The 13,632-nt window shown below is 35.4% G+C and overlaps 1 protein-coding gene across 2 annotated transcripts; it reads left to right on the top strand.

Moving 5' to 3' along the window:
- Positions 1 to 3,626: 3,626 nt before the first annotated feature.
- On the top strand, positions 3,627 to 5,407 carry LOC129895989 (uncharacterized). Of its 2 annotated transcripts, XM_055971793.1 has the most exons (3): positions 3,627 to 3,879; positions 4,007 to 4,073; positions 4,261 to 5,407. In XM_055971793.1, the coding sequence occupies exons 1-3, from the start codon at positions 3,802 to 3,804 to the stop codon at positions 5,157 to 5,159; spliced, it is 1,044 nt and encodes a 347-aa protein (XP_055827768.1). In that variant the 5' UTR covers positions 3,627 to 3,801; the 3' UTR covers positions 5,160 to 5,407. The 2 variants fall into 2 exon arrangements, with proteins under 2 accessions (XP_055827768.1, XP_055827769.1); XM_055971794.1 differs by lacking the exon at positions 3,627 to 3,879 and having other exon boundaries at positions 4,001 to 4,073; positions 4,266 to 5,407.
- Positions 5,408 to 13,632: the final 8,225 nt, after the last annotated feature.

Here is a 13,632-nt window from a genome sequence, read left to right as displayed (position 1 = left end):
CGAAGCCCTTTCTAGTGGTAGAATCACCTCCCGAAACTCAATAACCATCAAAAATCCAATTTGACCCCCCCTCCCCCCTCCCTGAATTCCAAATGTTGACCAAAGTCAAATTTGGATCAAACTTTAACTCAATTCTTCGGACCTAAATTTCACGTTTTAACTCCAAATCTGATTTAGACAACTCTCGTAGACCAATTTCCACATTCCAAAATGGATGAAATTTAATTTCGAGACTCGAAACTTCAAATGACTTCGAAACTCAAAATTTGACAACATAAGCCTTTAAAACTCATTTCTCTAGCAAAACCTCAACTTTTCACAAGATTTTCAAAAACAACTTTCAAACTCAATCTAAAATGACTCGGGGCAGCTGACATGAGGGGTAAAATGGTAATTTTGTCGAAAATATAAAAAATGACCTTCGGGGTCATTACATATAGCGAGAATACGATTGCAATCTCTACTTTCAATCGAAGATCACTTCAGAATGAAAAAAATTATGATAGGACGCTCTATTTTCTTAATGTGTCCGTCCAACGTGTATCAAAACTAATTAAGTTGGCCAATGAGTCTGCTTATACTCATTCAATATTTGTAGGTCTTTGTCGATCCATAATTCACAATTCAGATCATCTTTGCAATATGAGATATTTGTTTAGGTTCAACGAGTAGTTGGGAGAATATGTACTAAATTCTTTTTGCACGTTTCGCTTTATTTTCAATGTCAATATTTACAAATAAATATGATTTAAATTGTCTAGCCAACACAATTAAATCATTTTCAAGTTTTTGGATGATAAGACAGGTTGATTGTATAGAATATCTTAGATATTACCTAAACGTTTATTTTTGGTAATATAAAAGATAAGGCAGAACCAAAAAAAATCAAGACTAAGATTATTTATCAGAGTAATCTATTTATTCAAAAAATGGAGTTTTATTTAAACCATCTTATACTCTTGGTAAATTGGGAAGAGTAAAATATAAAGTTTCTTGTTTTGGCAATATATAAATATTGTCTTAATTATCTTGAATAATTGTGTGTTTGCACGTGTTATATTTTTATCTCTTTTTTTTACCGAGTAATTAGTGAATGTGGTAAGTAGGGGTGTGTATAGCTCGGTTTGATTTTGATTTTTCATTAAAAAATATTCAAATAATTATGTCGGTTTACTAAACTTATAAACCAAATCAAACCAACCTAACGTCGGTTTTTTCGGTTTTGGTTTAGTTGGTTCTTTCGCTTTTCTCATTTTTTTCATTTTTTTCATTTTTTTTATAATTACACCGTGATCGAAAAATAGATCAAATTGAAGAGGTTGTTCCCTTGATCGTGCAATTTAATGTCGCATTTGAAGTTATCAAATGAAGGTTGTTTTCTTGATCGTGTGATTATATTGTTTAATAACATCTCAAAGACACTCGAATAAATAAAATTAAAAAAAACTAATATGTACAATGACATCTTCAAGATATTTTCTCAGAAAAACATATCAAAAACTCATAAAAATACATAACACATATCATTTTTTTAGTCATATTACAAGCCCAAATATGTCAATTTGATTTAGATCAGTTTGATTTTTTTTCTATTAATACCAAATCAAATCAACAATGACTGATTTATTTTTTTCAACACCAAATCAATCAAATCAAACCACGAGTCTGTTTGTCTTGATTTGTGGGTTCGATTTGGACTTCTTTATTTTCATTGAAGCAATCAACAATGATTTTGAAGTCAATTGCGAGTTTAAGTATCCCTTTGACACATAGATCACCTAGTGCCAGGCTTAGGAGAATTCTCAAGTCACGACCTAATGTAAGTTCTTTCAGTCCTTTTCGAGCTAGCATAGCTGCTGATATGGAATATCCCTTCTCTAGCCTGGAGAGATTCCCTTGATCTTCTTCTTGGTGGTACAGCTTCAAGGACTGTCCATCCCCTATTTATTCATCGGGCTTTTGCACGCTCTCTCTCTGGGGACAGAATGGCGAAGAGCCGACATCGAGGTGCCAAACCTTCCCGTCGATGTGAGCCCTTGGGGAAGATCAGTCTGTTATCCCTAGAGTAACTTTTCTCCATTGAGCGACGAAATCTATGTGCATAAAGGCTTCACAAATGTGGTGATTGAGACTGATTCAATCATTGCGAGACTGATCATGATACCTTTTTTCCTTCCGGCTTGAAATTCACTCGCTTATCCGGAATGAGCTACTGAGTTAGAGTACAGGAGCGAAGGCAGGGAGTTACTTTCTCAGTTAAGTCGAAGCATGCCTGAACTTTCTTCGTCGGAGACTGAGTTAATATACAATCCCACTTTGAAAATTTTCCGTATTCGGATTATCAAGATCGACTAAATAAGTAATATGAGAAAATTAAGTATAGTTTTAAATATGTAGTTAACAATTTTACCATAGCTGCAGTATGTTTCTATGCTTTATGACAAACGAAAACAAGGAGAAACTTTTTTTAACATGGCTTAGTCTTATCCTAAATTGATCGATCATGTGGTTTAACTTGTCTCTCTTAGCATTTAAATTACACTATATATCTCTAACAAATTAATTAACACCATGTTGTTATTTCTTTCTTATCATCTGATTTTGTTATATGGAGAAGATAAGCACAGCCGCATTAACCATAAAAAATACGTAAACAAGAAAACTAATGAATTAGTAATCCTTTTGGATTTACCTTCATGATTATTGTTACTAATTTTCCTTCCAAGTAATAAATGCACTAAAAAAACAAACTCAATTTAGGTACGATTTTTGTCACTAAATTGCTAATAGATTTTTTTGACAATCGATCGCTAAGTAAGATAAGCTACAGATTTCGTTGCTTAGCTATATAATTAATTTGTTCCTTACTTATTCCTTATTTTTTAATAATTAATTACATTCACATTTCTCGTGTCATGTTTGTCATGTCTGTTCGGATTACTTATCATGATCGCAGCTATAAGCTTCATGATCACAAACGTCAACTAGCTCGATCAATTATTTGCTTTATTGAGTTACAGTTGAAAAATATTATATTCAAAATCCGACGTTAAAGCTATTGTTAGTCATTCACAAATATAATTTAACATATTTGTATTTACTATTTTCACTTTTCAATATTCTTCTAAATAACCTGCGAAAAAAATATTTACCATTTACCAAAAATGTAAAATTTAAGTTTTAATGCTTAGGACTCAAGTTATTTTACGTTAGCTAAAGAATAAGATCCCAAAATAATCTCACCCACAAATTAGGGAATTACCAATTCTAGAAGACCATAACTCAGCCAAACGGCGTCGTGGCTTTTTCCGTGCCTTAGGTAAGGATTATTCATGTAACCTAATTTCCAACCTTAGTTTGTTTCATTTCACGTGACACATAATATTATTTTATTATAATTAAAATAATTTATTTTGAATAAAAACATTTAAAATTTAATTTTAAATCAATAATTTTTATTTATTTTTATATAATTATTAAATTAAACGGTGCCACGTAAAGAGCGAGTTAATTTCTCGTTCCATGCTAAGGGACAGTGTATGCGGAAATTTGGGTTGAATTGAGGGGCAATTATGGAACAAAAATTTGTATATATATAAGCATTGAGTGCAGGACTTTGGTTTCTGAGTCGAAAAAAGATCCGAGCGAAGCAGAGCAGAAGTTTCCGTTATCCGCTCTCTTTCACTCACCGTTGGTTTTCTCTCTCTATATCTAAATCACTCAATTGCTTTCTCTCTCTAAATTCTTGAGATATTCATCTCATCAATTTTAGGGTTTTTGATCCGATTTGACTCAGCAACAATGGTTTCTGACTCAATCCCTAACGTTTCGATCCCTGTTGCTTCCTCTAACCCGAAAGATTTTGCCAAGAAAAAAAGGGTAATATTTTGTCCGTTTTAAGCTTCTGCATATTAAAATTTTGTTTTCAATTGCTTTTATTTGAAACTGTATTGTTAGTTTCATTATGATTTGAGTTGTATTTCTGTGATTTGTTCTATGAATTCAGGCTAATCGGTCGGCGAAGCTGAAGCAGTGCAAGCTTGATGTTCGACGCGAGCAGTGGCTTTCACAAGGTAGCATAAGATCTCCTTTTTTTTTTTTAATAATTTCTCAATGATTTTGCATGCACCTGTTATCTGCCTTCTCGTGATTTTTTCCCCTTTTTCAATGTTGTACTTGCGTCTCTGAGTGTATGTGATTAATTATTTAAATTTCTTATGTCTATGTTTCTTAAATCTTGTCGATTGGGGTTTTGTATAGTGAAGAACAAAGGGTTGAAGGCGGAACCAAACACTGGAACAAAGGGTCCAGCGAAGAATGTTGTGAATGAGAGGGAACGATTGATTGAGAAGTTGCAGATAAAGCCAAGAGGTGAAGAGGACCATGAAGGATCCTTAAACCACTATTGTGATTTTGATTCACCTACAAGCCACACCAGTAGTGTTTTGGGAGGAAATGATTCTGGGACTAATTTCACAGGGAGCAGTAGCGGCAGTAGTAGCAGCAGTAGCAGTGGTGGATGTTGTTCAGGGAGTGTGAGTGAGGAAGATAAAGAAGCAGACGATGACTGTTTGGATGATTGGGAGGCTGTTGCTGATGCTCTGGCGGCTACAGATAAAAAACAGGAGCAGCAAAATACCAGCTTGGATTCACATTTTGAGAGAGATGAGAATATGACACATATGAGTTCTAGGAAAGAGGTTTCTGAAAGTCAGGGTTCAGGGATTGATAGATCAAAGCAGGAGTGTAAGGACAGAGGATTGACACCTAGACCTCCTCTCAGTTGCCGGGCATGGAGGTCCGATGATACATTCCGTCCGTCGGGTCTGCCAAATTTGTCGAAGCAGTATAGTTTCCCAATGAATTCTGAGCGGCATTGTAGGAGGGACTCTGTTTGGGGATGTAAGACTTTATCCACGCCCACATTGTGTCCTATATGCTGTGAAGATTTGGATTATACAGACACGAGTTTTCTCCCTTGTTCGTGCGGATTCAGGCTTTGCCTCTTTTGTCACAAGAAGATTCTCGAGGAAGATGGGCGTTGTCCAGGGTGCAGGAAACAGTATAACCAGGACGCAGTTGAGCGAGAGGCAACCATTGATGGAGGCAGACTGACGATTCGATTGGCTCGTTCCTGTAGCATGATATCAAGGTCCTAGGAAGATTCTGTTTCCATGGATGTGTATGTTGGGTCCTTTTCTGTCTCTGCATGATATGTGAGTGTTCTAGTTCTTAGCAGACTGTGAGTCAAGATTATCCATAGCTATAGATGTTGGTATAGTATGTGATTTTGGAAGCACAGGGGAATGTTCTGGTTTCTTTATGATTTTTTGCATTATAGATATGGTGCTGTGCTGATGTAGAACACTCATTATGTGAATAAATAAGGTGATAGTGAAGTTAAATATATTGTGCTTGTAATTTTATCGCCCTTCTATCTGATTATTATTAATATGTATAATTAATGAAATAGCAATTTGAAATTACCAAGGTTCTTACGAAATGCTTAAACTTTTGGCAGATAAAGAATGAGAAAGTCTTCTGTTACTAGTATTCCAAACCTTCCCTGTGCTCTAGAGTAGAAATGCTTAAACTTTTGAGAATTACAAATATATAATTGTTTACCATCAATTAAATAACAAAAGTGGATGAATATATTTACCATTACATAAGTATATCAGCCATTCTTAGCAAAAATTCGATGTGTTGCATTTATAATTTATCAAGAAAAGCATAATAAATAAATTGGGAGAAATATTGAGAGAGCTTATAGGCTTTTTTGCATGGTTATTTGTCATGACAACTATCCACTAAAACGCCAATCTTGAACTAAGGATTGTTGGGAGAGAAGTATTTTGAGTGTTTTGTTATTTTATTTTCGTTTTTGCTCTCTTTATTTCGGAACTTGCTTTCTCTAAAGCAGTTGAAGCCCTTAGTTTCAGACTTTTAACTGTATACTTCTCTTCTTTTATTCCCTTATCAAATAATTTTAAGTACTTCCTGAATATTGTTAACATTTTGTATTTATATTTTTTATGAAATTAAGATTTGTAATCATATCCCAGTATGTACGCATTTCAATGGAGAGGAAATGGAATTCTTAATTTGATTGTTTTTATATCTTAAAGAGTGTTGGCGGTGCATTATTTGTTGGGCTTTACTGAAATATAGCATATCCTTCTCTTTAGATTTATTTGAGCAACATAGTTAATATCTTGGTCAATGGCGCTGTCCTGGATGGATGTGAAACTTTCTGGAGTCAAACGGGGATAGTTAGGCTTTCAAATGTGTATCTGTAGATTGCTGACGTAGACTGTCTGTATCTGTAGATTGCTGCTTATTTTTATTTGTCTGTGAACTTTGAATCAGGTCTAAAAGCCCTTTAATGTAATTAACCACATAACAAGCAGCATGTCTTAAAAAATTGCCTCGTCTATCCGAAATAAAGGTGCATCAGTTAAAAGTTTCTATGATGCTAGTAATCATCAGAATGGTGTTCAATGTCATCTAATGAGATGTTTGAAATGCTTGACATCTATACATGTGCCAAAATACTAAAACCATCTTTTCCACTGCTATAAAGGAACAGGAGAGCGATTTGAAGCAGCAGAAAACTCCTATTACAAATTAGAGGAATGTTGTGTGTTTTTTGGAGCTATATTGTATTAGTAATTCTTTTCAGCCCTCCTATCCACTGAATATGAATAAATGATGAGAAACAAACTGGCATTTGCTAATGAGGCTCTTGAGCAGGTCTGTTGCCTTCAGTAGTCTTCTCTTCACCTAATTTAAAGTGACATCCAAATTTATCCTTGGTATATTTTGGGGCTTTTCGTTCGGTAACTATGGGTTGATAATCTTTTGTCTGAATCGTGTTAGTTTAGGTTCTCTTGGGAAATCCTAGAATTCTTGTGCTTTTGGGAGAAATCTTGTAAGTTAAGGTTCATTAAGTGGAGTGGTCTTACTTATTCATAGATCATTTTATATATGTTCAGTTCTAATGTTGCTAACCTCTTTGTCTTCCTCATTTGGTGTCCATTGGGCTGTCTGACAGTTCTATGATAATATTGCACATTCAATTTTTAAAGGGTAGTGGGTTTCCGGAGCATTATGTCTCTTTCCCATCTGCTTTTAAACTTAGCCATTACAAGTCAAGTAGAAGGGTTCTAATGATAATTTCAATGGGTGTTGTTCTCGCCATAAGATCATGTAAGGACTGGGTAAAGTTAAACACCTTCTGATGACGTATTTTTGGACAAATTAGGCTTTCTAGTTATGTGAGATTGTGGGGAAAGAAGATTCAAAGTAATAAAGTCAATTTTGTCAAGTCAGTTATTTTATATTAACAAAGATTCATTTGATATCTTCGTCTGGAAAACAAAGATTCATTAAACAAGTCAGCCTATAGCTAAACTTTATTTAGTTTCCTTGGATGGACATAGGACGAACACTTGTAAGTTTACTGGAATTGATTAGGAGTTAACCTGGCACCTGAGTGTGCAGTTTATGCTGATTGTAATAGAGTAGTGAGAAGGGAGTTCTGGAATGAACTTGAAGTGAATAGAAACAGTTTTGAGGGGCCTTGGGTGGTGTGTGAGGATTTTAATGTTACTAGGTTTGTCACAGAGAGATCAATCTGCCACAGAATCTCTGGAGCAATGGCAGAATTTTCAGAGTGCATTAGTAACCTGTAGCTGGTGGATCCTCCTTTAGTTGGAGGATCATTTACATGGAAAAAGGTGGGAAATCACAATAGTGCTTCAAGGATTGACAGATTTTTATACTCAGTAGATTGGGAGAATATTTTCCTTCATGTCAGGCAAACTCTTCTTCCAAGAGTAGGGTCTGATCACAATCTTATCCTTCTCACATGTGCGGACTGGAGTTGGCACAAGACATATTTTAAATTTGAAAATTGGTGGCTAGAAGTTTAGTGCTTTAAAGACAAAGTCAAAGACTAGTGGAATTCCTTTCCTAACACTGGCAGACCTGCTTACATATTAGCTAACAAACTAAAGCTTCTAAAAAAGGAGCTGATCCAATGGAGCAAAAACAACAGGGGCAATTGGTAGCAAAGGAAAGAAAATATCTTGCAGCAGTTGAGTGCATTGGAATTCATTCAGGAACAAAGAGTTCTAACTGATGATGAACTAGTACAAAAGACCCACCTTGCCATGGAGTTTGAGGAGGAAGCTAAGCAGGAAGAAATATCTTGGCGACAAAGATCAAGAGAGCAATGGTTGAAGAGTGGAGACAAGAATACTATGTTTTTCCACAGGTTGGCTAATTCTCACAAAAGATATAATTCCATTGATTCTTTAGAGGTAGAAGGGCAAACTATCTCTGATCCAGAAGAAATCAAAATTGTCATTCAGAGTTTCTAGCAGGGTTTGTATACAGAAATAGAAGAATGGAGACCTGATCACATCCTCCAAGATATAGCAACTCTTTCCATTGAAGATCAGGAATGGTTACAAAGAAATTTTGAAGAGGAAGAAGTAAGGGATAGCATCAAAACATGTGCAGCAGATAAGGCATCTGGCCCTGATGGCTTCAATATGCACTTTTTTCAAACTTTTTGGGAGGTTACTAAGGCTGATATTATGGGAACAATGCAATATTTTCATGATCATCATTGACAACAACAACAACATACTCAGTGAAATCCTACATATGTAGCCTTTATAGCAAAAAAGGCAGGTGCAGTGGAACTAAGGGATTTCAGACACATTAGTTTGATTTCTGGGATTTACAAGATAGTTGCTAAAGTGTTAATTGAGAGATTGAATAAAGTGATGAACACTCTGGTGAATAAGCATCAAATAGCAAATGAATGTGTAGACACCAGGATCAGGGGAGGGGTAGCTAGTCTAATGTGTAAACTAGACATTGAAAAGGCTTATGACCATGTGAATTGGGATTACTTGCTAAGTATTCTAAAACAAATGGGGTTTGGGGATAGGTGGTTGAAGTGGATCAATATTTGTATTAAAACTGTAGGTTCTCCATTTTAGTGAATGGAGAAACTGTTGGGTTTTTCCTTCTGAAAGAGGACTCAGACAAGGGGACCCTCTATCTCCCTTCTTGTTTATTTTGGCTATGGAAGGGTTCAGTAGCATAATGAGAATAACAATTCACAACAATTGGCTAAAGGGTTTTAGAATAGAGGAGGGTGGTCTGGAGATATTCCATCTGCAATATGCAGATGACACCATTATCTTTTGTGAAGCCACAGTGGAACAAATTACCTATTGCAGAGTCATGTTGGTGATATTTGAAGTTGTTTCTGGTCTAAAGGTGAGCTGGAGGAAAAGTAGTATCTTCCCCATCAAAGAGGTAACAAATGCTCAGACTTTAGCTAGTGTGATGGGGTGTGAAGTGGGCATTTTGCCCACTATGTTTTTGGGTATGCCACTAGGCAGGAAAAGAAGTAGAGATATGGAATAACACTATCGAAAGGATTGAAAAGAGACTAGCACAGTGGAAAGCACAATATTTGTCTTTAGGGGGAAGAGTCACACTAATAAACTCAGTGTTGGACTCTCTACCTACGTATGTGATGTCTTTGTTTCCTTTTCCTGCAAGTGTAATGAAGAAGCTAGATAGACTAAGAAGAAATTTTTTGGGGAAAGGCTACAAAGAGGAGGGATATAATCTGGTTGAATGGGAGGTCACCCAATTAAGAAAAACACAAGGAGGACTAGGAATTAAAAATCCGAGAATTCAAAACAATTTCCTTTTGATGAAATGGCTTTGGAGATTCTGTGATGGAGAAACTTCCCTCTTGAAGGAAGTAATTGTTCACAAGTTTGGACAGAACAGTCCTTTAGTGCTCAAATGAAAAGAATTGCACTTATGGCATAGGTGTATGGAGGGCTATCAGAGGTCTATGGTCAAAGCTACAGGAGAACTCTAAAATCAGAGTGGGCAATGGAAACAATGGTAGGTTCTGGAAGGATAACTGGATAGGGGAAGTACCACTGCAGGATAAATTTCCATATCTCATGTTACTATCTAGCAACCCTGAAATTGTTGTGTCTGATTGCTGGTCCCCCAGGGTTGGGATCTTAACTTCAGAAGGCACTTAAATGAATGGGAGGTAGAAAGAGTGGTTGACTTGCTAAAAGAAGTGGATACTTTTGGTGGGACAACAACGGAGCCTGACAGACTTAGATGTAGACACAATTCAGAAGGAAGTTTCACAGTAAATAAGCTATACAAGAGGGATAATAGCATTATGCAGGAGGAAGAGCTGAAGATATGGAGAAATGTCTGGAAGAACATAGCCCCTACAAAAGTGAAATGCTTCACATGGTTAGTGGTAAAAAAGGCATGCCTTACTCATGAAGTGCTACAAAAGAAGGAGAGAGTTGTGGTAACTAGATGTTTTTTGTGCAATGAGATTGGGGAGACAAACAATCACTTGTTCCTACACTGTAAATTCAAAGCTCAGTTGTGGAACTTGTTTTTCAGTCTCACAAAGACAGTGTGGACAATGCCTAAACATACAACTAATCTAATGAGTTGTTGGATGAAAAGAGGGGGAAGTAAAAGTCAGAAAAAATGGTGGAGGATAATACCCTCTTGCATATGGTGGTCAGTCTGGAGGGAGAGAAATGGAAGGTGTTTTAAAGACAACATCCGATCAGTCCATGATGTGAAATGGAATTGTCTGGTGACTACTCTAGAGGAAATAGAGCAGTTAGTAGAATTTCTAGGAGCTTTGTAAAGCTAGATTCTACTTTCTCTGTAACATGTTTTTTATGGTGGTCAGCATTCCTCATGCTGAAGAATACAACAATACTAATTTCTCAAAAAAAAAGAGACAAATGCTACTTTAAAAATCTTTCCAAGGATTTTGAAATGCTTAATGCAGCTGCATTTCATTGAACTTTCTTGATCTGCACCGATTTGTATTTTCTGATGCTCAATCTAATTTATTTGACTTCGTGCTCATTGGTAGCTTGTGAGGTATATTTTGTGTGTGTAGTTATTGTGTCCATTGGCAGCACGTCCTTAAGGCTGGAGTCATTCTCAAAGGTTGTCGGAAATATGAGTTATAACTAAAGTTGCATCAAATAATCTGTCTTGTAAACTAGAGTATCTTCTCTCTGGTATTAACAGTGTATTCTCTCCTACAAGGTAGTCTAACCTCCCATGCCTCTTTTTGTTTATCCATGTCTTGGATGAAAATTTACCAAAGAGATATATATTTGATCTTATCCTCATTTAGGACTATTTTTTTCCTAGTTTTTTTTACTCATTCACGGGAGGAAAATGGAGATGTTAACCTATTTAGCTTAGAATGGTGTTTTTTCTTACAAGGAGAACGACAGGAAGCTTATCAATAATGGATCTCATCAATCAATCAACTGCATCTTAATACCAAAATAATTGGGTCAGTTATATGAATTATTTACATACATTCCTCTGTTGGGCTTATTTCATTTCATACTAAAAAAAATGTGTCTTTAAAGAAGAACTAGAGATATTAAATCTTGAGGTTCTCAACTCTTATGCTTATCCTTAAACATACACCTTATGGAAAGTCTCCACCATTACCAGATTCAACATAAGTGTGACAACATCACAACAAGTCTTATTTCAGCTAGTTGATTTTGCTTATATATGGCATTTGCTTTCTTTGTGTTCTGCTGTTAGTTAAGTTCGCTTAGTTATAACTTATAAGAGATTGGAGATACCGTGAGACTTCCCTTTGAGTAAGTTTTGTTCTACCTCATTTCCTTTTATTACATTCATTTCTAATGCATGTGGAGGTTTACAAGGGCTCAGTCAAACAATGTTACCCTCTGCAATTTGTCGGACGTGATCATTCATCTTAACATTTACATTTTTACCTATGGTTGTTTACTCCAGTAGTCGGTCTCACAACTGTCCAGCCTGTCATTTACCTCATATTGTATTTTCTTATTGCTTAGCATCTTTTTAACACTTCCATTTTAGCCATGCTATGTTTATTCAATGTGTTACATCTTTAATTATTTATCATTACATTATATGCAAAATTGGGTCTAGATGTCTGAATGTTATATCTCATAGGTCTAAAGATTCTTTGAGTATAACAGATCCAAGTAATTGCCAAATCTAGCCCGAAAGAATAAATTTCCAGTTGGTTCCTTAATATTAGCCAATCTTCTTGTGTTTTTCATTTTCCATAAACCATTAACTTAAGTTTTTATCTTCTCTTTTTGTGTAAGTGATATTGGTTTGGGACAACCAATGGAACAACATGTTCCGTGAGGATTCATATAGCCAAACCCCACTTGATTGGAATTGAGGCATAGTAGTTGTTCGTATGAACAACTTTTTGCCCGAGATAAGTCATTCTAGTTTACCTTTTTGAACATGCTATCAGAAGCTTTTTATACTTTTTCTTTTGAAAAAAAAATATCAGTTGAATAGCCCCTTATCTTTCTGGTCAAGGTTTGATGAAGTTGATCACTTTGTAGTGTGAGGTCGATTCTGTTATCATATTGTTGACTGTATTACTGATTTCACTGTAAGTATGATGTTATAATGTTCATCATATTACTGACTTTATTCTTGAAACGGTATACTCTCTGGGGTTGTTTCATTCACAGACTAGTTATTCAAATATTCTAATACCGAAACGTTATGCGATGAATAATACAAGGAATGCTATGAAGAGATTGCAGTAGCAAAATCAAGAATTAACTTATGGTAGTACTGTGAGTACATGTATTTTTATTCCATGTTGTGTTCTTGTATACAATGATCTACAAGTTATCCACAATATTTATAAGCTATTAATTCTAAGGGCGATGTGATCTCAAAGCATCTAGAAAATGTGTGAACCTTTCTTCCTTCGTACCTCATCCTCCTAGTTGACAATTTCTGTTATCTAGTTCGTGAACAAAGTTACTGGTTGAGAGCTGACTCTTGGTCTTTAGCTGTAGCGAAGTTATGTTGCTTTTAAGGCTTTCCGTAGTTTACCAAAGATCTACACAATTTTTATTCGAAGCTTTTGATCTAATCTCAGATTAACTGTATGTTGGTGTTCTTATGCTAGTTTATCTTCAGTTTAATAGTTTCACGTTCTAGGGATTGAATGGAAAATTATTATTGCAACAGTTTGATGTCTCTTCTCTTGCTGTTGCTATTTGAAAGAGGACATGTTTTGTGTGATTTCTTTTTACTGCTTTTGGTTTGTTCAGGAATCTATGCAAATCCTCTGGCAGATGTGTAAGCCTGGAAGGACAGAAATCTGTGTAATGTACTTATTTCTGTCATTCTTGATTTTCCTGATTGAATGGTTGCATATGCAGAGCTCCTTTACTTCATCCCTGTGCATATGCATAAGATGTTAGTCTCATGAGACTTTTAACAATTCATAATCATTTCTGGGCGTCATTCTCATGATATTTTTACCCATGTATAATCATTTCGGAATATTAGGAGTCTCAACGAACGCAAGTGCAGAATTCCAGTAAAATATTGATCTATGATAAACAAAAGGTGACATGTAAATTGAAATGGATGGAAGTATATTTTCCCTTCTTTAAAATGGCATTTATTTTGAAAATTAGGCCAAACTCCTTTTTTGTAATTTTAGAAAGAGAAATTGGAAAAAAAATTCTCTAATGATGTTTG

This window comes from Solanum dulcamara, chromosome 7, assembly GCF_947179165.1.
Source record: "Solanum dulcamara chromosome 7, daSolDulc1.2, whole genome shotgun sequence".
Lineage (NCBI taxonomy): Eukaryota > Viridiplantae > Streptophyta > Magnoliopsida > Solanales > Solanaceae > Solanum > Solanum dulcamara.
Note: the sequence above shows the minus strand (reverse complement) of the source record. Positions and strands in the feature narration are given on the sequence as shown.

Coding starts and splice junctions, on each gene's coding strand:
- LOC129895989 (XM_055971793.1), top strand. CDS start 3,802: ATGGTTTCTGACTCAATCCCTAACGTTTCGATCCCTGTTGCTTCCTCT. Junction 3,880..4,006: donor ATTTTGCCAAGAAAAAAAGG/GTAATATTTTGT, acceptor CTATGAATTCAG/GCTAATCGGTCGGCGAAGCT. Junction 4,074..4,260: donor CGAGCAGTGGCTTTCACAAG/GTAGCATAAGAT, acceptor GGTTTTGTATAG/TGAAGAACAAAGGGTTGAAG.